Source organism: Rhinoraja longicauda, chromosome 5 (genome assembly GCF_053455715.1).
Source record: "Rhinoraja longicauda isolate Sanriku21f chromosome 5, sRhiLon1.1, whole genome shotgun sequence".
Classification (NCBI taxonomy): Eukaryota; Metazoa; Chordata; class Chondrichthyes; order Rajiformes; family Arhynchobatidae; genus Rhinoraja; species Rhinoraja longicauda.
This window is the reverse complement of record NC_135957.1, coordinates 33209187-33235132: the sequence shown is the minus strand read 5'-3', so window position 1 is coordinate 33235132 and position 25946 is coordinate 33209187. Positions and strand designations below refer to the sequence as shown.

Genomic DNA, 25946 nt, shown 5'->3' with positions numbered 1-25946 from the left:
CAAACCGGGCAGTACCCAAACCAGCACTTTACGTAATCTCCCTCGTGGGGCGTTTGAGTTGCCGAACCAGGCTGTGATGCAACCAGTCAATATGCTCCTCTCTACCATACATATGTAGAAGTTCAAGAGAGTATTGATTGACCTACTAAATCTCCTCAATATTCTGAGGTAGCAGAGGCATAGATGGGCATTCTTCATGATAGTATCAATGTGCCCGGCTTCTAATGGAAATAAAATTGATTTCCATGTGTGTTTTTAAATGTTTTGGAAGATTGGGAAAGGAGCCACCATAATCAAGAGCCACGTACACCCTGATCATTCCCTCTTCTCCCCTCTCCTGTCGAGCAGAAAATTAAAAAATTTGCAAGCATGTCTCATCAGATTTGTAGACCGCTTCTTCCCCACTGTTATCAGACGACTGAATGGACCTCTTGAAAGCTAAATGTGTAATTCTGATTTCCCATCCTACCTCATTTCGGTCCTTTTTTAAAAAATCTGTATTTTCTCTATAACCATAACACCATATTTTGCACTCTGATTATTTTTCTCTTTGTACTGCCTATTTTTGTGTATGGCTTGATTGTACTCGTGTAAATGATTTGATTGGATAGCCCACAAAACAAAGGTTTTTTTACTGTATCTTGGTACACATAACCATAATTAACCAATAACAATTTGACAAAATCCCATGTGAAAGACTTGTTGACAAAATTGCGGCTTATTGACATGCATGGTTAACCAGCATGGTTAAGGATAAAAACGTGATTGATGGTAAGCTATAAAACACTGAGCAATGATTGAACAGTGATGCTTGCTTGGGGCAGTGTTGGGACTACTGTGTTTTTTGATGGTACAATCTTGGATATGGGTGTGCAGAATAAAATGTGAAAAATTGATGAAGAAATAAAACATTGAAAAAAATGAAGAGTATAGCACTATACTGCTAAAGGAATATATACTGGCATGATGGTCAGACCAGTGAAAGATGACATTTAATGCAGTGATATGAAGGGATTTATAATAACAGTGGAATAAAGTGAAATAAAATCGACAGAAGGGCTCAGTTCTAAATTGTCCACAGGAACAGAGGAACTTGTATATTCATTTTTATGTCTTTGACAATTGCATTATGTATTGACGCTTGTTGATGAAGTGCAACGACAAATTTTTGTATGTGGACATTAGTTTGATCTACAAGAAGGGTGGTGGACAGAATTACTTTTAGCTTAAGGTTTCAAAAGTAAATTGTCTAAGTATTTGAGGGGAAGATACTTCACGAAGCTACTGGATAAGAGCAGAGGTATAGGATTGATTGGATTGCGGCATAAAAGCTGGCTTGGATGTCAAAGGCTGAATGACAGCCTTCTGTGATGTAAAGGTTGTGTGTTCAAGAAACAATTTAGAATGGAACCAACTTCATTAAATTGAACAGATCTTCTATTTACTGAGAAAGGAGTTGGAGAATTACTGTGCTAAAGTTCTGGCAGTTACACCTTTCGATTCTTGAGCAAAAACACAAAGTGCTCGAGGAACAGCGAGTCGGGCAGCATCTGTGGATGGAATAGACTGGCGAAGTTTTCGATCAAGACCTTTCTTCAATCTTTTCTGTCTCCAGCATCACCTTTTTGTTACACTTCATCTCCCAGGCTTTTGTCCTTGAGGGTTTCTTCCACGCTCATTCTTTCCTTACAATCTTTGTTGTCACTGGTGCTCCTTCTTTCCGTTGCTCATCTCCTAAGGCTAATTTAGTTAGACTCTGAATCCATGTATTCACCTCCATGGCTGAAGGCGTTGGTCCTAGCCTTAGTCCCATCATACACAATCAGTAAATCACCAAGGACAATTCTGAGATCATTTGGTTGAAGTCATGGAGCGTGGAAATAGTCATTTCAGCCCAACTTGCCTACAGGAGCCAATATGTCCAGTCTATAAAAGACCTGCCTGCATTTGGCCCATATCGCTCCAAACCTGTCCTATCAATGCACCTGTCTAATTGTTCCTTAAACGTTGCAAAGTCCCTGCCTCAACTACCTTCTTTGGCAGCTCATTCCATACACCCACCACCCTTTGTGTGAAAAAGTTACCCCTCAGATTCCTATTAAATCTTTCCCCTTTTACCTTAAACCTATGTCCTTTGGTTCTCGATTCCCCTATTCTGGGAAAGAGATTCTGTGCGTCTACCCAAACTATTCCCCTCATGATTTTATCCTCATCCTCCTGTGCTCCGAGGAATAGAGATCCAGCCTACTCAACCTCTCCCTATATCTCAGATGCTTGTGTCCTGGCAATATCCTCATAAATCTTCTCTGTACCCTTTCCAACTTGACAACATCTTTCCTGTAACATGATGCCCAGAACTGAAGACAATGCTCTAAATGCGGCCTCACTGATGTTTTGTATAACTGCAACATGAGCTCCCAACGTCTGTACTCAATACTCTGACTGATGAAGTTCAATGTGCCAAAAGCTTTTTCTACCAGCCTATCTACAGTACCTGTGAAGCCACCTTCAAGGAACTATGTACCTGCACTCCTAGATCCCTTTGCTCTACAGCACTCCCCAGAGACCTACCATTCACTATGTAGGACCTGCCCATGTTACTGCTACCAAAATGCAACACCTCACATTTCTCTATTAAATTCCATCAACCATTCCTCGGCCCACCTGGCCAATCGATCAAGTGCTCACAGCATTTCTCTTGTAGCTCAACCAAAGCCTGAAGACTTTGACATCAACTGTTATTTATTCTCCAAGTCTATAATAAGCCAAATGCTTCATGTATGCCTCATTGTGTGCTTCAAAGAGTGCTTTTTTTAAAACATTAAACAACTTTCAGGTAACAAAATAAAACATTTGTTGTGCAATTGCAGTGCATTTTTGCCGAATATGTTTAACGAATTCTAATATTGAAAACAAGTTTTCTCTTGTTTTCCCTTAATCTAATGCGTTTCAATGTAGTATTCAATGCTCATAAGGTTTTTTTTTCAGCTTTGGGAGACCAATTATAAATTGCATTAATGCATTAAAAAATACCTCTGTTTAGTTTGCAGGCCTGACCACAGGGGTTGTGTTTCTTCTTAATTTGAAGGCCTCAATCTCACTGTTATCTTTTTGCCCTCCTAAACTGTTCAAATAAAAAATTGTTCTTTTGAAACATAACCTCGTCCAATGACTAAGCATTATTTTAATCTTCCGTACTTGCATTATTGATGGCTGATTTGTCAGCCTCTGTACCTGCTTAAGACTAGTACTTAAAATATATATTTTTTTAATTTTTAGATGAAAATAAATTATCCCGAAACTTTACTTTTCCTTTACTTCCACAAATGGTGCATATTCCCAGCAGTTCATTTTTATTCCTTTCACCTATTGTAAAATTGGATATAGGATCAAAAACACTGAATTCCTCAAACACAAATTTTCCTCTCTCATTATTTCTGTGGTCAAATCACCATGATCAGGGAGATTAACTTGTCCGTCATATTTCTAGATTGCTATTAGCTTGCACTGCAGTAACTCTGGTAATAATTTAATTTGATGTATGTAGGGAAACTTTGAAATTCCCTACATCACTGAATTCATTATGTCATTATGGGCGGCACGGTAGCGCAGCGGTAGAGTTGCTGCTTTACAGCGAATGCAGCGCCGGAGACTCAGGTTCGATCCTGACTATGGGTGCTGCACTGTAAGGAGTTTGTACGTTCTCCCCGTGACCTGCGTGGGTTTTCTCCGAGATCTTCGGTTTCCTCCCACACTCCAAAGACGTACAGGTATGTAGGTTAATTGGCTGGGTAAAATGTTTAAAAAAATTGTCCCTAGTGGGTGTAGGATAGTGTTAATGTACGGGGATCGCTGGGCGGCACGGACTTGGAGGGCCGAAAAGGCCTGTTTCCGGCTGTATATATATGATATGATAGCTCCTTTTATGACATATTTACTGTGTGGTGTATTACTGAGGTATTGCCTGGAAATGTAATTGCTTGATCTTGTTTTGCAATCCAATCTTGCAATTGGATTTTTTCCCCTCTTAAAACAATTTTTTCATGTTACTCAGAAATTTATTAGACTCTTCCTATTGATAGTCACCCATGTGTATATTTCCTCTTGCAAAGCTCCTTGTGGGGCATTTAGGTAAACTTGGACATGTCTTGGGTATGTCCACTGTTGGCATGCTTGGGAATGTGGTCTTGTTCCCAAAGAGCTAACCTGGGAAATTTGCAAAGTATTGCAAATTAACTTAATTGAATTAAGTGATATCAGCATCTTCACTCTTCCTTCATTAAAGCAAAATTCCATTCACTTTTCCTCCTTCTTCCCTCCTATCTATGTTCACTTACTACAGGTTCTGCTCACCCCCCCCCCCCAACTAAATAACATCTCCAAGGGCAAGTACTATCCAGCATGAATGATTTCCAAGGTTTGATCCCTGGCATATGCCCAATCAGTATATTGGCTGGAGACAAGGTCACAGTAATTGGCTGCAGCATTGGTAGTTCTGTCATTGTTTTGTGTCCAAAGACACTTCTGAGATGCCAATGTCCAGCTGCTAAGCAATCTAAACTAATGTATCTTCCTTTAACATTTCCCTTCTAGTTGCATAACCTACTTTCTGTGTCTGTTTACAGCTGCTTGGAGCAAAATTTGCTAACAGCTTGGGATTCTAATACACTGAGGAAAGATAAACATTTTTTTGTAAAACGTTTTGCAGTATATGAAGGAATTACTGTTTGTTGCATGCAACTGAAAACCAAAGAGCTGAAATTACTATTAATTATAAAAGGTATTAATTCTGCAGGTGTAATTTTCTAAATTTTCTAAAATGTGTATGAACAAAGATTGTATTAAATAGTTTTAAGTATCCGCGTGTTTTCCCTTACTTGAATACTTTCATTTGAATGCAATCGTTCTTATTAAAAAAATGCTTGTGAGTGCTTTTAGCACGTGCAGATAATTTCCTGTTTATACTAAATTTAGGACTGGAAATATTTGAACCACATTACTTCAACAAGATGGTAATTCAAATTTTAATCTCTTGGGCCTGAATTTATTCTAGGAAGTTTATCTGACATTTAAAAAACTATATATGTTTAATGTATATTTTATGAAGTGTTGTTTCTGTATAATTAGCTAAGACTGGAATGGTTAGATAATGTGCTGCAACAATCTTTCTTTTGGATGTAATTGAATTTTAACATCAGAATTAAAGTAGAAAGTAAATTATTAGCAGTTCAGAATTAAAATAATTATTTTCCCATATGGTATTAATTTGCAGTGAATTCAATTTAAATATCTTGCTCGTAGTTGTTTGTAATGCAAGTTCTTGCAATAGTTTGGCACCATTTGAGCTCTGGTAGCTTTTTTTTCGCAATGCGCAGAGTCCCTCCCCAAAGTGCTCACAGTGTTTCAGTGTTTAAGTGGGGCTGCTCCACACGTGGCAGAATGCAGCATTTTAGCCATGTTGTTACTTGGCTAAAATGTAGAACTTATCAAGCATATTAAAAAGCAGTTAAGCTCGATCACTGATGAATATGTGATTTATCTTTATTTACCTTATGATTCCAATTTATTGTAATGTTCAGGGAGGTTCGATTAGGGAGAAATGGGGTTGAAGAAATCAAGCGACACTCTTTCTTTGAAAATGATCAGTGGACGTGGGATAATATTCGCGAGGGTGAGTAATGAATATGAGAAGAGTATATTTAATGCGAATTACAGAACATGTGTAATTTCAAATAACTGCAACATATTTGAAACTGGCTTGAATAACTTGTCTTTTGAAAATGTTTAATTGAAATTGAAAGCATTTTTAAGCCATCAATTATGAACTAAGATAACGTTTTCAGTAATAAAAATTCTCACTTCGGTCCATTGAGTTTCAAATATGTGTTGAAGACCAACGCAGTAGTTGAAATGTTCTCGGACATCTGTATATTAACTATTCAATGGTAGTAACATCCATGAAATACAGCAGAATACAGCAATTTTATTTTTAAATCAACTGACAATATCTGGTAAAGCAAAATATATAGAAATCTGAGATGATATTCTTATGATTTGGGATCATCAGGGAATCCTTCAGAGGTCCCTTACATTTATTGATTCTATTTTTGTAGGTCCAACCTTCAATCTGTTTTGAAATAGCTTCAGGCAATTCTGAGTTTTAAAAAAATACATATCTAATTTGTGTATCACAAATTTGAACTAAACTTTCCTTTGCAACTTACAAAATTTAGTGAACTGAGCAAGAAGCCGCTATGTGTTCAGAGAATAGTATTTAATCAAATGCTGTTCGTCTTCACATTTTGCCACTTCAGACTGCTTTGAATATAATACTTGAATAAGGGCAGCGTGATGGCGCAGCAGTAGAGTTGGGTTCGATCCTGAGTGTTGTCTGGATGGAGTTTGCACGTCCCCCCCCCCCCCCCCGAGGTCTTTGGTTTCCTTCCACACTCTAAAGATGTACAAGTTTGTAGATTCATTGGAATTGGCTTGGTATAAATGTAAATTGTCCCTAGTGTGTGTAGATGGTGTTAATGTATGGGGATCACTAGTCGGTGCGGACTCAGTGTTCCAAAGGGCCTGTTTCCACGTTATCTCTAACCTAAATTAAACTAAAAAAAATTCTTCCATGAAAAGTGTTTATTGCTATCAGATTAAAAATGCTATAAAGATGACATTCAAATGTTAATGCAAATACGGGTTTTGATTATAACACCAATACAAGACAGATGTTTATGATGGACAAGGTGGAAATATTAGCTATTAAAAATTAATTGGGTAAAATAGCACAAAATCAATTTGTGCTCTTGGTTTTGATAGCAAATTAAAATGGCAACACTTGTGTCCAACGAGGTAGGAGGAAAAGTGGACCTTTTCAATGTATAATTTAAGGCAAAAACTTTTTGTACATAGAATAATACTGTCCAATAGCGTGATTTTAACAATTGCACATATATCCTGCTGGTTTAAAAAGTGTAGTTTGCATTGATCCCTATGAAGATCACCAGTCTGAAGAAGGGTCTCGACCTGAAACGTCACCCATTCCTTCTCTCCTGAGACGCTGCCTGACCTGCTGAGCTATTCCAGCATTTTGTGAAAAAAAAGACCACCAGTATGATCTATTAAAGAGTTATTCCCTGCATGGCCTTCAGGCACTGCTTCAAATGTGTAAGGTTTGGCTCAGCCACATTCCCCTGTATTGAATGCATTCAGTAGAAATTGCTCCGCACCAGATGTTTCATGCCTTTAAACAAGAAAGTCTGTAAATCTTCAGTACTATATAAAATAGTGAAGGAAGAAAACTAACTATTCTTCACTTGTTACAATCTGAGTTGTTAAGAAATTGTTCATATATTATTGTTTTCAAAGTTTTCACACATTGTGCTCTGGTACTTTCAGACCAATGGAGTTGGAACTTAAAGAGTACCACAAGTGAAGGTTTAATAAAATGGTGTTGGTTAGCATTCTCTGTAATTGAGGTTAATAAAATGTTTTTAGTCTGGCCTTTCAGTAAATTACTGAAGTAATCCTGTGACCATCCCATGCACCAACTGACCTGCAGAATCTATTTATCCAAAGACCCAAGGTGGTAGCTTTTCAGGGAAGGTATGAGTAGAAAGTTTAAAATAAATCAGTAGGGATTTAATTGTGTGATGTTGAGGACAAATACTGGGAGCATAACAGTTTTAATTTTGCATTATTTTAATTTCACTGTCATATTTCATTGAAAATAAGTGAACCAAGTGAATTTAAAGTAATGCAGGAAATGTAGTGTCTGAGTTTAAAGTGGGAAACAGGCCCTGCCTGGTGTGATTCAAAGTGGTGCAGGAACCAGAGCCTAAAAAATGAGTTTGGGAACTCTGGTGAATTAGTAAGGAGGGCTGGAAATGGGGCCAGTTGAGTTTGTAAGGAACTTGGGAATGGAACCTCTGAGTTTAAAAAGGAGTGAGGGAAATGCCCCCGGATGAACGGGATGCTGAGCCATCTGATTTCCAAACAATCAAAGAGTAGATTATCAAAGTTCCACTGAAATAAGAAAACCTTGAAAGATTGACAGTTTCTTTTGGTTGTCTAGTCTGTCTCCAAAAAACATTCATAGACAGTGAATTTATAGTTGAATGAATGAAGATGTATTTTTGTGGCGTTAATCATATATCAGTAAATTATTTTGTTGAACATTTTCATGCATAATGGAAGATTCTGACTTGATATTGTTTCCAATTATTGTGTGAATGTGTCACAGCTCATTCCTTTTATGTTTTGTCATCCTTGAGTGCAACCTTATTGTTTGCTTTTGTAAGTCATGAGCACTTCCATTATTGACATCTCGCTACTTTGTACTTAGATCATTGACAGATCTTTAATAGATAAATGATGGATCAGTTTTGAAACCTCTTAAGATTAGAAGTGTGCAATATTCTTAATATGCAAACTGTTTAATCACACCCAGATAGTTGATGATCTGTGATGTGGACCAAATATTTTTGGTTGTAATTTGGTTGTACAGTTCTGTTAAATAATCTTCAGATTCACTGAATTGGCAAATTCAGAATTATGTTTTTTAATCAAACACTTTTTAAAAATTGTGTAGAACAGAATAAGTTTGCATCCATCAAAATATTTCCTGGACATATTGTATAGAATAGACCATGTTGTGAAGATTCCAAGGTTTATTTGGTTTTTAGTTTTAATCCTATTTCTTAACCATACATTACTACTTGAGATGCCATTTAGCTGTCACTTGCATTTAATCCTTGCTTGCTGTGATAAGTTTTGATCTGTGAATGTGATGCAATTAGTTATAAATCTGATGCCTTCATTTCTTACTCGTATGCTCATTAATATAAGCACTAAGTTATATTGGCAAATCAGAAAAAACAATGGTGTTCATTAGACTTCCAAAACTGAAATTTGTTGGTTTAATTTAACTTGTCAGGAGCTAAATATTTTCTTAAAGAAAATGAAATTAATTCCATGAATAATATTTGGTATGCTAAAGCTGCATTTTTAAATAACAAAAATGGTGTCACTTGCTAAATTCAGCTGTATAGTATTCTATCCCATGTTTTACAATTAAAAATGAACACTGCACTAAGATGTCAGCTTTTCAGATATATGCAAGACCTAGAGCCTGGATGGTGGAAGTAAAGCAAAAACTAATCTCTTTTCTTTGGTGTGTACCACATAGCTGCAGCTCCTGTCGTGCCAGAATTAAGCAGTGACATAGACACAAGTAACTTTGACGATATTGAAGACGATAAAGGAGAAGTGGAAACATTTCCTACCCCAAAAGCCTTCGCCGGGAACCAGTTACCTTTCGTAGGATTTACATATTTTCGAGATAGCCAGTAAGTTTTTAATACTTGTACCTTAAATACAGTAGAAATCATATTTGCTAATGTGCAACGCATCAACTTTGTTTTATACATCACTTTTCTCAGTGGAGTAAGTTAGCATATAGAATCTCTTGAAAAATCCCTTGTGAATTCACACTCCCATAACTTTGCAAAAATAGGGTTGCCATAATGCATTGTATTTATGCGAACAACAAATGAAGGATAATCCATGATATAACACTAAAAACATAAATAAGTCACATTTCTTTGTCAATTGAACACATTCTGCCACTACTTAACAAAAGTTTAATACCATCATTAAAACTTTAGCTTTGCATACATTTTGTCATTGTGCTTCTTCACATTGTGGTTTAGCGTTCAGTGCACAATGTTCTACTTGTCCCCTTTGACCAACAGTTATTTAAGACTGTTAATGCATAATAACTGTGAGTATCTCCAAAGTGATTTGTCTATAAAACAAAAATACATTTCATTATAAAATATTGTTTCCAAGTGAGATATTATGGAAAGGAGGAATTTCAAGGAAACCTCTGAGCATAGTTGTGTGAGAGGGTAAGTGGAGGAATATTTGGAAATTCCAGATAACTTCAGTAGCAGTTGGTGAGCAAGTGAGAAGCAGACAGATGTAGGGAACATACACAAACATTGGATTGGAAGAGTTTACAGAAATCGGGTGACGCACAACATTTGGGATTTGGATATGAAGGATTGATTTTTTTTCTCGTGGTCAATGGGGATAAAGAAATTTAGTGAATCTTGCAGTAAATCAGTGTGTGGCTTTGTTCAAAAGAGGATATGAAAGATGTTGGGATTTGTGATGTTTCAATTTTTAAGTTGTTGAATTTAATGTCATGACGGTAATATTAACTTGCGAGCTATTGTCTTTTTAGTGGTACATGCAAGTGATCAATCCACTGTTGATTTGTGCGGATATTTTTGTTAACTTCATGAGATTAGCTGATCTGTCGATTGTTAAATTTAAAAATTGGCTGCTTGTGGCTGTTTTGTGTTTGAAAAGACTGGACTACAAAGATTGGCCAGCCTTCTTTGGTAGAAAACAATTATGTAAATAGAGGATAATCAGCATGTGAAACATGCTACTATGATAATAATAAAATGATTTGATGTCCAACATTCACATACTTAATTTGGTCTATTGCATCTTTTTCTAAAATAAAATAATACGATCAAAAGATATTGGTATTGAACATAAAATCATATAGTCAGCACTTTGTCTCCTTTGTTTCTACTTTTTATAAAACTCTTTCCACAATTTACAAACTGGGATATTTTAGATTATTTTTAGTATCTTGACTAGTTCTAATTTCATTTTTATTCCAGTGAAATAGTCTTAACGTTTAATTTTCAGAGATAGTAACAATTTCAGAGTTGTGAAGTTCTAACTGATAATACTTTGAGGTTCAAAGATAGGCACAGCACTTTTTTCGTTTCCTTGGTACAAAAAGTGGTATTCTTTTTGAAAATTACATTTGAATTAGACCCAGTATCCCAGTTTATCAGTAACTGGATATATAAATAAAAAGCATTTTATCGGGATGCATCACAGCTTGGTTTGGGAAAAGCTCCATCCAAGATTGAAGGAAATTGCAGGGAATTGTGGATGCAGCCCAGACCATCACACAAACTAACCTCTCTTCCATTGACTCCATTTATACCTCGCACTGCCTCGGCAAGGCCATCAGCACAATCAAGGACGAGTTGCACCCTGGTCATTCCCTCGTCTCCCCTCTCCCACCCGGCAAAAGGTATAGAAGTGTGAAAACGCACACCTCGATTCAGGGACAGTTCCCAGCCGTTATCAGGCAACTGAACCATCCTACTGCGACCAGAGAGCAGTCCTGAACAACTATCTTTGGTTGGACTTTAAGAAAATAACTGCAGATGCTGGTACAAATCGATTTATTCACAAAATGCTGGAGTAACTCAGCAGGTCAGGCAGCATCTCGGGAGAGAAGGAAGAAGGGTCTCGACCCGAAACATCACCCATTCCTTCTCTCCCGAGATGCTGCCTGATCTGCTGAGTTACTCCAGCATTTTGTGAATAATTTGGTTGGACTTTACTGACTTTACCTTGCACTAAACGTTATTACCTTATCATGTAATAATAATAAGTACACTGTGAATGGCTCGATTGTAATTATGTAGTGTCTTTCCGCTGGTTGGTTAGCACGCAACAAAAGCTTTTCACTGTACCTCGGTACACGTGACAATAAACTAAACTGAACTGAATGTTACTACTGAATAACAACAATCAAATTTGTCTGTAGTAATTGTTCACCTGCATTGGGTGGCATTGGACAACAATTTGGATTGAGTAATTTTCTGTCTTCAATAACCAAGAATATTCTAAGCTTAAACCACAGTTCTAACCGAGATTTTCCCACTCAACCCATATCATAGCTGGAACATTCATGTTCTCTGAGACGAAGCTGATAATTGAAGAAACAATGTGAAATTACCCAAGTTTCATTTGAAAATGAATGTATTGTCATATCCTCAGAAGTTGTCTAATATTTAAGTTGTGTTCTCCCTCAGGTTGCTAAGTGACTTGCCAGCATCCTATAAAGAAAATGAGCCTAATTTACCCACTAAAATTGAGGTGAGTGCTGGCATGATTTATAATTATCACATAAAGCAAATATGTTGGTTTTTTTGCTTTAATTATTGATCTTATTTGAACCTTTGTATTTCATGTTGTACTTGGCAATTGGTGTTTTGTGGAAAAATGTATAAATTCTTCCTTTTTTTTTAACCTTTGAATCACTTAAATATTGGAATGCAGAGTAAAACCTTTTTTCAATGATAATGAAATTGTAGAAATGGCAAAAATGAAGACACCAAATAACTACAACAGCTCATAAACTAGCAGATCAGGCAGGCACTTTATACAGTGCCCTTCATAATGTTTGGGACAAAGACTCATCATTTATTTATTTGCCTCTACTCCACAATTTGAGATTTGTAATAGAAAAAATCTTTGCAAAATAATGTACTTGTTTGGGAGTATAATCTGTTTATTTCTAGTATATTTATTTAAAAGTAAATCCAATCACCTGTCATCTTAAATCATTGACTGGTAAAGGTAGTTCATAGCCCATTTACAACTGGAACACCAATGCTTCTTGTGGAATTATTTTGGGTAACATTTAATGCTGACAGAAGGCAATGCTATTCTTCATCACTTTTGCACTGAGAGACCATGGATGTGTGCAATACTATATACAGACACAGATGTTTTTGTTTTGCAAAACAGTAGCCCCTCATAAATGGCACAAGTACCATTTGTGGTAAACTATAAATTAATATAAATTCTTCCAGCCAAAGTATTCTGGCAATCGATAGGTAAAATGTTCTTGACCCAAGTATACTGTTACCCCTGGTTTAACCAACTTGTTGCCTTGACCTTAGTCATAATGCTGGCAATGCAGCCAAACTAAGCTGTCACATAGTGACTATTATTATTCTTGTTTGAAATTTATGAAGCCACTTGTAGTATAAGTACTAAATTTAGTATGGTAGTGTTGCTACAGTGCCCTCCATAATGTTTGTGACAAAGACCCCATCATTTATTTATTTGCCTCTGTATTCCACAATTTGAGATTTGTAATAGAAAAAATCACATGTGATTAAAGTGCTCATTGTTAGATTTTATTAAGGACCATTTTTATACATTTTGGTTTCACCATGTGGAAATTACAGCAGTGTTTATACATAGTCTCCCCATTTCAGGGAACCATAATGTTTGGGACACAGCAATGTCTTGTAAATGAAAGTAGCCATGTTTAGTATTTTGTTGCATATCCTTTGCATGCAATGACTGCTTGAAGTCTGTGATTTATGGACATCACCAGTTGCTGGGTGTCTTCTCTGGTGATGCTCTGCCAGGCCTGTATGGCAGCCATGTTTAGGTTATGCTTGTTTTGGGAGCTAGTCCCTTTCAGTTTTCTCTTCAACATATAAAAGGCATGCTCAATTGGGTTCAGATCGGGTGATTGGCCACTCAAGAATTGACCATTTTTTAGCCTTGTTGCTTTAGCAGTATGTTTGGGATCATTGTCTTGCTGTAGAATGAACCGCCGGCCAATGTTTTGAGGCATTTGTTTGAACTTGAGCAGATAGGATGTGTCTTATACACTTCCGAATTGATTATTCTACTACCATCAGCAGTTATATCATCAATGAAGATAAGTGAGCCAGTACCTTTAGCAGCCATACATGCCCAGCCATAACACCCCCACCACCATGTTTCACAGATGAGGTGGTATGCTTTGGATCTTGGGCAGTTCCTTCTCTCCTCCATACTTTGCTCTTGCCATCACTCTGATTTAAGTCAATCTTCGTCTCATCTGTCCAGAAGACCTTTTTCCAGAACTATGATTGTTCTTTTAAGTACTTCTTGGTGAACTAACCTGACCATCCTATTTTTGCGGCTAACCAGTGGTTTGCATCTTGCAGTGTAGCCTCTGTCTTTTTGTTCATGAAGTCTTCTGCGGACAGTGGTCATTGAGAAATCACCTGACTCCTGAAGAGTGTTTCTGATCTGTCGGACAGGTGTTTGGGGATTTTTCTTTATTATAGAGAGAATTCTTCTGTCATCAGCTGTGGAGGTCTTCCTTGGCCTGCCAGTCCCTTTGTGATTAGTAAGCTCACCAGTGCTCTCTTTCTTCTTAATGATGTTCCAAACAGTTGATTTTGGTAAACCTAAGATTTGGCTAATGTCTCAAACAGTTTTTATTCTTGTTTCTCAGTTTCATAATGGCTTCTTTGACTTTCATTGGCACAACTTTGGTCCTCATGTTGATAAACAGCGATAAAAGTTCCCAAAGGTGATGGAACAAGGCAAATGTAAATTTAAGCTTCATGCAATGGGTCTTGAGAGGGCACAGGAGATTTATCAGAATAATTCCAGGGGTGAATGATATTTATCTATTAGATTATGGGTGCTGGGTGGTTGTTCCTGAAGCAAAGGAGGCTAAAAGAAAATATGTGTCAACAGTTTTGTTTTGGAGAGGATGGGCAAAAAGATTTCCTTTCTTGTTGTGCTGTTAGTGATTACACAAGTGTCAATACTTAACAACTTCTCACAGGAACCAGCCAGCATGACCTACCTTATTAAACACAGATGTTTTACATGGAGCTGGAATAAAAAATTGTAAAGTGCTTTCCTTTTGTTTCTTTTAAAAACCTTGGAAAATGATTATTTTTCTTTAGAATATTATCATATTTTATTATAGTCTGCAAAACTACAGAAAAAAATGCACCAGCTTGAAGAACAATTAAGTAATGAAATGCAAGCCAAAGATGAAATGGATCAAAAATTTAGGTATGTCAGACTAAGGACAACTTCTTGTAATTCTCTGTTTGCATTAATAGATTGAGAGTCACTTACACTTTTTCTTTGTAGAATGTAAAATGAATTGTGATCATTTTTATTAAAGGACATAATTTATAATAGATTTTATTCAGAATCTTTAGATCGCATCCCTGGAGAACATGGATAGGTGAAGTTTCGGGTTGAGACCCTTCTTCAGACTGACTGTGGGGGGGGGGGAAGAACCTATATAAGGAGAGAGCCAGGACAGAGCACGACAGGTAATAGGTGACATAGGTGAGATTTTTTGAGAGGCCGATGTTTGGAACAAAGGTCAGAGATAAGGAAGAAAGGTGTGAGACAGGTTTGAAGAGTTGTGGATTAAGCCAGAGGGAGGAAAGTGGCGGGGGGGGGGGGGCAGTTGTGAGTGGAGAAATATGCAGAACTCGCATATGAAAAAAATGGATCGACTGGGCTTATATTCACTGGAATTTAGAAGGATGAGAGGGAATCTTATGGAAACGTGTAAAGTTCTGAATGGATTGGACAGGCTAGACGCAGGAAAAATGTTCCTGATGTTGGGGGAGAACCAGGGGTCATAGTTCAAGAATAAGGGGAAGCCGTTTAGGACTGAGATAAGGAAAAGCTTTTTCACCCAGAGAGTTTTGAATCTGTGGAATTCTCTGCCACAGAAGGCAATGGAGGCCAATTCAGTGGATGTTTTCAAGAGAGAGTTAGATAGAGCTCTTAGGGCTAACGGGATCATGGAATATGGGGAGAAAGCAGGAACAGGGTACTGATTAGGACGATCAACCATAATCGTATTGAATGGCGGTGCTGGCTTCAAGGGGCCGAATTAGGTATCCAGCACCTACTTTCTATGTTTCTGCAGTTGGGGTCGAAGTGCAGGATACCTAAAATTAGAGAATTCAGTGTTTATTGCGTCGGGTTTTAAGGCACCCAAGCTATTGACGTGCTATTCCTCCAGTTTGTTTGTGGCCTCAATCTGGAAATGCAGGAGGCCCAGTACAGTGGGTCAGTGCGGGAATGGGAAGGGGAGATAAAATGGTTAGCAACCAGGAGATCCTGTAGCCTTGGGTGAGCTTTAAATCTCTAGCCATCTCATTATTGATCATTTATTGAATCCATGATGACCATCCAACACCCATTAGTATACAATAATCCCATCTTATTCTCTCCATCTCATTCTTTAACCCCACCCCCTCATCACCGCCACCCACATTTTACCACTCGCCTACACAGTAGAAGCAATTTGCAGCGGCCCATCAATCTGCATGACTTGGATGTAGGGATTAAAAGTACCATTAGCAAATTTGCAGATGATACAAAGCTGGGTGGTAGTGTGAGCTGTGAGGAAGATGCTATGAGGTTGCAGGGTGACTTGGACAGGTTGTGTGAGTGGGCGGATGCATGGCAGATGCAGTTTAATGTGGATAAGTGTGAGGTTATCCACTTTGGTGGTAAGAATAAGAAGGCAGATTATTATCTGAATAGTGTCAAGTTAGGCAAAGGGGACGTACAACGAGATCTGGGTGTCCTAGTGCATCAGTCACTGAAAGGAAGCATGCAGGTACAGCAGGCAGTGAAGAAAGCCAATGGAATGTTGGCCTTCATAACAAGAGGAGTTGAGTATAGGAGCAAAGAGGTCCTTCTGCAGTTGTATAGGGCCCTAGTGAGACCGCACCTGGAGTACTGTGTGCAGTTTTGGTCTCCAAATTTGAGGAAGGATATTCTTGCTATTGAGGGCGTGCAGCGTAGGTTTACTAGGTTAATTCCAGGAATGGCGGGACTGTCATATGTTGAAAGACTGGAGCGACTAGGCTTGTATACACTGGAATTTAGAAGGATGAGAGGTGATCTTATCGAAACGTATAAGATTATTAAGGGGTTGGACACGTTAGAGGCAGGAAACATGTTCCCAATGTTGGGGGAGTCCAGAACCAGGGGCCACAGTTTAAGAATAAGGGGTGGGCCATTTAAAACGGAGATGAGGAAAAGCTTTTTCGGTCAGAGAGTTGTAAATCTGTGCAATTCACTGCCTCAGAAGGCAGTGGAGGCCAATTCTCTGAATGTATTCAAGAGAGAGCTAGATAGAGCTCTTAAGGATAGTGGGTATGGGGGTATGGGAGAAGGCAGGAACGGGGTACTGATTGAGAATGATAAGCCATGATCACATTGAATGGTGGTGCTGGCTCAAAGGGCCGAACGGCCTTCTCCTGCACCTATTGTCTATTGCGTTTTTTGGGAATGTGGGAGGCAGGAAGAAGGTAAAGCACACTGAGGAACCCATGTAGTCTGCATGGATGACATTTTAGATCGGGGTAGAACCCGGGTTGCACTGTACTGCAGTGTATGGATTGGTTATGTAATGAAGCCACCCTGTTAATGTAAGAGCATATACTCCATTGAGCAGGTTTTGAGTTAAGGTAACTGGAAAAAATAGAATTTAGATCTATCTTTACCTATTTTGTTTCAAAACTTTCTGTTTCAGGACCTGATCTTTACGTGACATTTACATTTTCATTTTTAGAACCACAAGCAATCGTCTGGAGAAGATATCCAAAGATTTGGAAGATGAGGTACAGCTTTTTCTTTTAAATATATACTGGGTCACGTGCTCTTTAATTTTTGTCTATAATTTCAATATAATGAATTTTATTAGATAAACAACTTGGCTTATTCTTAAATATTGTGTCCTGTATTTCTGATGATTTGTTTGGCCAGAAGAATACACAAGTATTCCTATGGTCTCCCCGATGTATGAATAAGCAAATTAAATAAAAGATTATGCCGGGAGAGAAGATGGAATTATAGATAGGATAGTAACTGAAACAGATGTTATAGAAAGGTTAGTATTATTATGACTTAGAAAGTAATTTTAATTCTATTGGACTGCATCCTCTTTAATGAATAAAACCAGGGTAGAAAAGGTAACAGTTTACCGTTTCATTCCTCATTGCTAAATGTTTCTCCATTATACAAAAAGGAGGATATTGCACTTAGAAAACCTAATATCTACACTGGGTTATCTTCATTGATGGGTGCATTGAGTGTAAGAATCAGGAAGTCAGGCTGCTTTATAGGTCTTTGGCTAGACCATGTTTGGAGTATTTTGTGCAGTTCTGGTCGCTCTGTTATAGGAAGGTCGTAGAGGCAGGTACAGAAGAGGTTTTTCAGAATGTTGATTGAATTAAAGAGTATATATCTTTAAGGGGAGGCTGAACGAACTTGGGGTTTTTTTTCTATGAAATGTCAGAGGTTAAGAAAATAAGTATATAAAGTTATAAGAGCATGAGTTTAAAAAAAACTTTATTAAAGTACCAAGTAGCTTGCCTAACGTCTCCCTATAGCTCAGGCCCTCAACTCCTGGCAACATCCTCGTAAAAAGTTTTTTACTGTGCTGAAGAAAGTTGTAGGTTTTAGTGCCAAAAAATTGAAATAGTGTGAAGCAGTTTGAATTCAGTGTCAAACTGTGAAGTCATATACTTTGGTAGAAATAATGCAGGATTTATGTTGATTTTGCTAATGGGTAGTGTGCCAATAAGGGGATTTACTGATTTCTGAGAATAGGCAATAGACAATAGGTGCAGGAGTGGGCCATTCGGCCCTTCGAGCCAGCACCACCATTCAATGTGATCATGGCTGATCATTCTCAATCAGTACCCCGTTCCTGCCTTCTCCCCATACCCCCTGACTCCGCTATCCTTAAGAGTTCTATCTAGCTCTCCCTTGAAAGCATTCAGAGAATTGGATTCCACTGCCTTATGAGGCAGAGAATTCCAAGGGACACCTCGATGTCCTTCTATGAATGTCCTCGAGTCTGGAATAAAAAGTTAATGAAGTAGCTTAAAAAGGAGCTACTTAGGTTTGTAACTATAGGGAGAATGGAAATGCATAGAAAATGCATTTGAATTCTCTCAATGCTGCTTCAAGCTGAGTTGATGTATTAAATTGAAAGGTCTCTGAATAATTTGGGATTTAAATAACTCAATTATTTATTTTCATGGGTATAGGTTTACGGTAAAGGAGGAAAGATTTTATAAGAATCTGACGGATAAGTTTATCACACAAAGGGTGGTGGGTGTATGGAACGAGCTGCTAGAGGAGGTAGTTGAGGCAGGGACTAACGCAACGTTTAAGAAGCAATTAGACCGATGCATAGAAAGAGCAGGTTTAGAGGCATATGGGCCAAGCGCAGGCAGGTGGGACTAGTGTAGAAAGGACATATTGGTTGGTGTGGGCAAGTTGGGCCAAAGGCCCTGGTTCCATGCAGTATGATTTCTTGATTCTTAATTATTTCAGTTCCTTGAACTATGAATATCGTTGCTTTTGAAGGTTATATCAAAAGAATAAAATAGGAATTCTAAAGGAATGTTTGAAAGATATTCTGATGTGAGCTCCAGACATTGGAATTGCTGACATTTAACCAGAAAAATCTTTATAATCAATTTCCCATTTCAGCTCTCTTTTTGCTCTAAACAGAGGATTTTCCTTTCGGCTATCCTTTTAGTGTTAAAAATAGAGAAAATACTGAATTTTGTGAAGGAAACAATTTGCACCATATACATAAATTTGGGACATTTTGAGGATGTGATAAGATTGTACTTATGTTACAGAACTGATAATTCAAATGAAGCAAAGTTTAAATCCTATCAATGCAGTGTAGAAGTTTAAATTTTGCTGAAAAATAGCATGCGCACGGAAAAAATCAAAATATACTGGATAAGAACTAATTCAAAAGTAAAGTTGTTTTATATTGTGTCGCCAACATACGCAAAAGATTTTGATTACTAATTAAAGCTCTGCTTTATAGATAACATGCAGGAAGGATGTGGAATCAGCTTTAAGGCATTTGGAACGTGAAAAAGCACTACTTCAGCACAAGAATACAGAATATCATCGGAAAGCTGAAATGGAAGCAGATAAAAAACGTGGCTTGGAAAATGAGGGTAAGGTCAATGTACCTTGTACTTCTGATTAAACAAAAAAATTACATAACTCGCCCTAAAACATTGGGCTAGTACACAGCCCGGTGTAAAACAAACGAAAGCGCAATATGTGTCAGAAAGAACTGCAGATGCTGGTTTAAATCGAAGGTAGACACAAAATGTAACAAAAAAAAACCCCAATATATGCTGGAAATCTGAAATTGTTGAAAATACTTTGCAAGCCAGACAGCATCTGTGGAAACATAAACAGTAAATCTTTCAGGCTAATGACCTTTATGGCAACTGAAATAATGATCTACTTTATCAAGTGTTACCTGTGGAAGAGAAATTGGTCATGGTTCCAGAGGAATGAACATTGCTAGTTGGAGGGGAGGAATGTACAGAGTGAAGGTCTGCAATGATTTGGAAGACACAAGAGATAAGAATTAACGTAAGGGATGATTGTACCAAACAAAATGGAATGTGTGGATAAAAAAAGATGACATTTAACTGCTGCCTTTATAAAAACATTTTCTGGACATTTCAATCAAACCCATCACATTTTATTTTTTCCTTTTGACATTGAATGTCTGCAGCAATCCATCTTATTGCACACCCTTTCTTACCCACCTCTTTCTTTGCATTTTACAACTTGCTCATTTGGAATATTTCCAGTTCAAATCAAAAGTTATTGACCCAAAATATGAATTGAACTCTGTTTCTCTCCCCACAGATGCTGGGGAGTATTTCCAGAATTTTTATTTTTATTTATTTATGTGCCTTTTTCAGTTTAGTGTACGTTTTCTACAATTTAATTCACTATTAAGCTCGGTGTGTCCTAAAAAATACAAAGCCCTCATGCAGTTTTGTCACATCTGTTCAATGCACATGTTCAGTCATAAATCGGTTTCAATTTTTTGTCTCGCTAGCATGCCAACATGTTCTATTATAATGAAGTTTAACAATGCTTAAGCAACATTTTGTACGATGAGTTTGATAAGCCATGTTACATTAGTTCTGATTGAAAGTAAATATGGCATTTTTGTAAAGGTCAAGCTGGCATAGAAAGAAGGATAGTATTTGTGATCTCTCACGCCATATGGTTGCCTCTGTAACAAATCGGTTGATGAGGGTAACGTCAAATAGGTTTCGACCTCAAATGTTACTGCAACAATTTGGTGCAGGCCTAGAATGCAATAATGCCTTTCAGGGTTTGTTCCACTCAATCAATAATGATGCTATCCAGACAGAGCATGTGTTGTGCCCTTTTTATTTTTTAATAATTCTTTGAAGTTGTTTTCAATGTAGAGGGGTACTGATTTATAAGATGAGGGAAGGTTGTGTTAGTAACCATCAGAAGGTTTTCTTGTCCATGATTGAGCTTTTCAGCAGATCAGGCAGCATCTCTGGAGATCAAAACAAAGTTAACATTTCAGGTCAATGTTCTTTTCCTCAGAATAAGTTCTGACAAGATAAACAGTTGTCACCTTGACAAATTAACTGTTTCTCTCTCCACATGTTGAAGGACCTCTTGAATATTTATGAAATTTGAAGTGGGGGGGGGGATTTACTGATCTCCTGCAAAGGCTTTTTTTTTCTTTTTATAAAATTCTTCATGGAGCTTTTTTAAAATCAGCTGTGGGACAGTGCTTAACGTTTTGGTACAAGTACCCAGATGTTAGGAGAAAAGCAATATTAAATTGTTAGACTGGAGTACCTTTGTCTTTTCAGAATGTATTACTTAGATCAGTACTGGGCAATCTGTCTGTTTTTAGTTATATAAAACATTAGTGGACATTGAACGTAGTTTCTTGGGTCACTTTCTTGGAAATGGGGACAGAGATTGGATAACCAGTACTGTATAAATATTAGTGTTCTCATTCAAGGTCTTAAATAACCACCCACCATTTCAAAAATGGTGCAAGATTGTATAGAAGAGTATTTGGAATAGTTTGAATTGCTGAGATTTCTGGAGAATGCAAAAAACGCTTAATATTTTTAACAAAAGGCATACACAAAAGTTACCAACAGATGTGTATGAGTAGAATGTTAGTCTTGTTTTTACTTTTCAAAAAAATAGCAAGGCAGGAGTACATCATTTTAATAGATACTCAGTACAATTATTTGTCTACACAGTTAATTGTCTGAAGGATCAACTTGACGATCTGAAGAAAAGGAATCAGAACTCCCAAATCTCAAATGAGAAAATGGCTCAAATACAGAGACAGGTTAGTTGTAGAAATTTGTCTGCAAATATCTATTATATTACTAAAACATTCATCTTGTTTGTTCTGTAACTTGTGTGCTTGTTTGTTCCCTTTGTTTATGTGTGTGGTTTTCACCCACATGCACACGACAATTTTAGGACCACCTTACCCACCATTGTCCTGGGGAGTGTTCAACAAACTTTCATTCAAATTGGTATATTTTTCAAGTTAGAGAGATTTTAATGATTTTAAATATAACCTTATTAAACCAATTGCTTGCCATGTTCAGCGTGTGACGTCACAATGGGACCCGCCCAAGTGACGGCCAATGGGGGGGGGGGGGGGGGGGGCATGATCACCGCCAGTGGTGGCACCCGCCAGAGTGACGAGGATAGCCAAAGCCGCCAGAGTGACGGAATAGCAGAAGAGCTGGTGCTCGCTTTAATACATGCATTGTCGTCCTCCTGCTGGGAGGATCGGCGCCCATCCCGGCGCGCGTTTGACGTCCTAATGGGAACCCAACGGCTCCGCATCTGCGCAGTTGGGTCCCGTTCATCTAATATTTATGTGTCCACGCCTGCGCAGTTGGGTCCCGTTCATCTAACAATTACGTGCCACCAACGGCTCCGCGCCTGCGCAGATGGGTCCCATTCATCTAATGTTTATGTAAGATGGCCGCCGGATCTGCGCGTGCGCAGAACACAATGGTTCCGCGCCTGCGTAGTTAGGGCCCGTTGATCTGATACGTATGTAAGATGGCCACTGGATGAACACCAATGCTGTTCAACATCTTCAACAAATTAAGAGTGGAAAAATAGAGCATGAAAGAAAGCTTGTGGGGACTATAAAAACTGACTGTAAAAGCTTCTATAGATATGTGAAGAAGAAAAGATTAGTGAAAACAAATATGGGTCCCTTACAGTCAGCAACAGGTGAATTTATGATGGGAAACAAGGAAATAACTGGCCAGTTAAACAAGTACTTTGGTTCTGTCTTCACTAAGGAAGACAAACAATCTCCCAGAAATACTAGAGGACCGAAGATCTAGTGGGAGGGAGGAACTGAAGGGAATCCACATTAGTCAGGAAATGGTGTTTAGTAAACTTTTGAGACTGAAGGCAGATAAATCCCCTGGGCCTGATGATCTGCATCTCAGAGTACTCAAGGAGGTGGCCCTAGAAATCATGGATGCAATGGTGATCATTTTCAATGTTCTATAGACTCTGGATCAGTTTCTGTGGACTGGAGGGTAGCTAATGTAACCCCACCTTTTAAGAAAGGAGGGAGAGAGAAAACAAAGTATTATAGACCAGTTAACCTGACATCGGTAGTGGGAAAGATGCTTGAGTCGATTATTAAAGATGTTTAAAGCAACGCATTTGGAAACCAGTGACAGGATTGGTCAGAGTCAGCATGGATTTATGAAGGGGAGATCATGCTTGACTAATCTTCTGGAATTTTTGGAGGATGTAACGAGTAGAATGGATAAGGGAGAGCCAGTGGATGTGGTGTATCTGGACTTTCAAAAAGCCTTTGACAAGGTCCCACACGAGAGATTAGTGTGCAAAATTAGAGCACGTGGTATTGGGGGTAGGGTATTGACATGGTTAGAGAACTGGTTGGCAGACAGGAAGCAAAGAGTAGGAATTAACGGGTCCTTTTCAGAATGGCAGGCAGTGTCTTGTAGGGTGCCACAAAGGCTCAGTGCTGGGACGCCAGTTATTTACAATATATATTAACGATTTAGATGAGGGAATTAAATGTAACATCTTCAAGTTTTTGCATGACATAAAGCTGGGTGGCAGTGTGAGCTACGACGAGGATGCTATGAGGCTGCAGGGTGTCTTGGAGAGGTTGGGTCAGTGGGCAGATGCATGGCAGATGAATGAATGAATAAGTTTATTGGCCAAGTATGTGCATATACAAGGAATGTGCCTTGGTGCTCCATTCACAAATGACAACACAAACATACAGCTAACAATTAAGAATAAAGCATAAACACATCAAAACAATAAGGATACAACATTACGGTCTAAACATGTGGGTGAAAATAAACCAGAGCAAAAAAGAGACTAAAGACTTTGGTTATTGAGTAGAACTACAACTTGTGGAGAAAAAAAAGCTGTTTTTATGTCTGGCTGTGGCTGCTTTGACAATCCCGAGTCGCCTTCCAGAGGGAAGTGCTTCAAAGAATTTGTGGCCAGGGTGCGAGGGGTCAGAGATGATCTTGCCCGCTCGCTTCCTGGCCCTTGCAGTGTACAGATTGTCAGTGGGGGGAAGGTTGCAGCCAACAACCTTCTCAGCGGATCGAACGATCCGTTGCAGCCTCCGGATGCAGCATAATGTGGATAAATGTGAGGTTATCCATTTTGGTGGCAAGAACAAGAAGGCAGATTATTATGTGAATGGTGTTAGATTAGGAAAAGGGGAGGTGCAAGGAGACCTGGGTCTCCTTGTACATCAGTCACTGAAAGTAAGCATGCAGATACAGCAGGCAGTGAAGAAATCAAATGGCATGTTAGCCTTCATTGTGAGAGGATTTGAGTGTCGGAGCAAGGTGGTCCAATTGCAATTGTACAGGACCCTGGTGAGACCACAACTGGAGCATTGTGTGCAATTTTGGTCTTTTAATTTGAGGAAGAACATTCTTGCTATTGAGGGAGTGCAGCGTATTCCCAGGATGACAGGACTGACAGGGCGGCACGGTAGCGCAGCGGTAGAGTTGCAGCTTTACAGCGAATGCAGCGCCGGAGACTCAGGTTCGATCCTGACTACGGGTGCTGCACTGTAAGGAGTTCTGTACGTTCTCCCCGTGACCTGCGTGGGTTTTCTCCGAGATCTTCGGTTTCCTCCCACACTCCAAAGACGTACAGGTATGTAGGTTAATTGGCTGGGTAAATGTAAAAATTGGCCCTAGTGGGTGTAGGATAATGTTAATGTACGGGGATCGCTGGGCGGCGCGGACTTGGTGGGCCGAAAAGGCCTGTTTCCGCGCTGTATATATATGATATATGATATGATATGATGAAAGAATGGATCGACTGGGCTTGTATTCACTGGAATTTAGAAGGATGAGAGGGGATTTTATGGAAACATAAAATTCTTGGAGGATTGGACAGGGTAGATGCAGGAAAAATGTTCCCGATGTTGGGGGAGTCCAGAACCAGGAGTCACAGTTTAAGAATAAGGGGTAGGCCATTTAGGACTGAGATGAGGAAAAACTTTTTCACCCAGAGAGTTGCGAATGTGGGGAATTCTCTGCCACAGAAGGCAGTGGAGGCCAATTCACTGGATGTTTTTAAGAGAGAGTTAGATATAGCTCTTAGGGCTAACGGAATCAAGGGATATGGGGAGAAAGCAGGAATGGGGTACTGATTTTGGATGATCAGACATGATCATATTGAACAGCTGGCTCGAATGACCTACTCCTGCACCAATTTTCTATGTTTCAATTCACCTTGGCAATGAAGGTCTCTGGATTTAGGGTGGCACAGTGGCATTGTAGTAAAGTTGTTGTCTTTTAGAGCCAAAGACCCGGATTCGACCCTGACTCGGGGTGCTGTATGTATGGAGTTTGTACATTCTCCCTGTGACCGTGTGGGTTTCCTCTGGGTGCTCCAGTTTCCTCCTACATTCCAAAGATGTGCAGGTTTGTAGGTTAATTGGCTTCTATAAATTGACCCTAAAGTGTAGGATAGAACTACTGTCCAGGTGATTGCTGGTCGCTGCGACTCAGTGGCTGAAGGGCCTGTTTCCAAGTTTTATCTCTTAACTAAACTAAAATTGGTCGTGTCCTACCTCAATTGTTCAAGTGTAGCAATGCAACACTGACATCGACTTCATGTAGAAAAATGTCTTCTAATGGCCTCTCTACGAAAAACATGGCTGATCCCATTATGCTGTTTGTTGTACAGACTTTTCTTATTCTTCAGCAAAGTAGATCTGCCATTGTTTTCAGGCAGTAATTATTCAGAAATAAGCTGTTAACTATTGTTGTCTTTGTTTTCCATCAGAAATGGTTACTCTGGGCACAACTATTTTATTTTGTCTGCTTCACCTCCTATCAAATGTTAGCTTTTTACTAATTGTGATGTATTCCTTA

General features: G+C 38.6%; 1 protein-coding gene across 1 annotated transcript in view; it reads left to right on the top strand.

Annotated features, from left to right (window-relative positions):
- The window catches only part of rock2a (rho-associated, coiled-coil containing protein kinase 2a), a 113990-nt gene that overhangs the window by 51897 nt on the left and 36147 nt on the right, over window positions 1-25946 (top strand). Inside the window, exons 8-14 of the mRNA XM_078399264.1 lie at window positions 5580-5671; window positions 9188-9347; window positions 11913-11976; window positions 14612-14700; window positions 17240-17288; window positions 19523-19658; window positions 21774-21865. Coding sequence (XP_078255390.1) covers window positions 5580-5671; window positions 9188-9347; window positions 11913-11976; window positions 14612-14700; window positions 17240-17288; window positions 19523-19658; window positions 21774-21865 — 682 coding nt within the window. The remainder of the gene's footprint in view (window positions 1-5579; window positions 5672-9187; window positions 9348-11912; window positions 11977-14611; window positions 14701-17239; window positions 17289-19522; window positions 19659-21773; window positions 21866-25946) is intronic.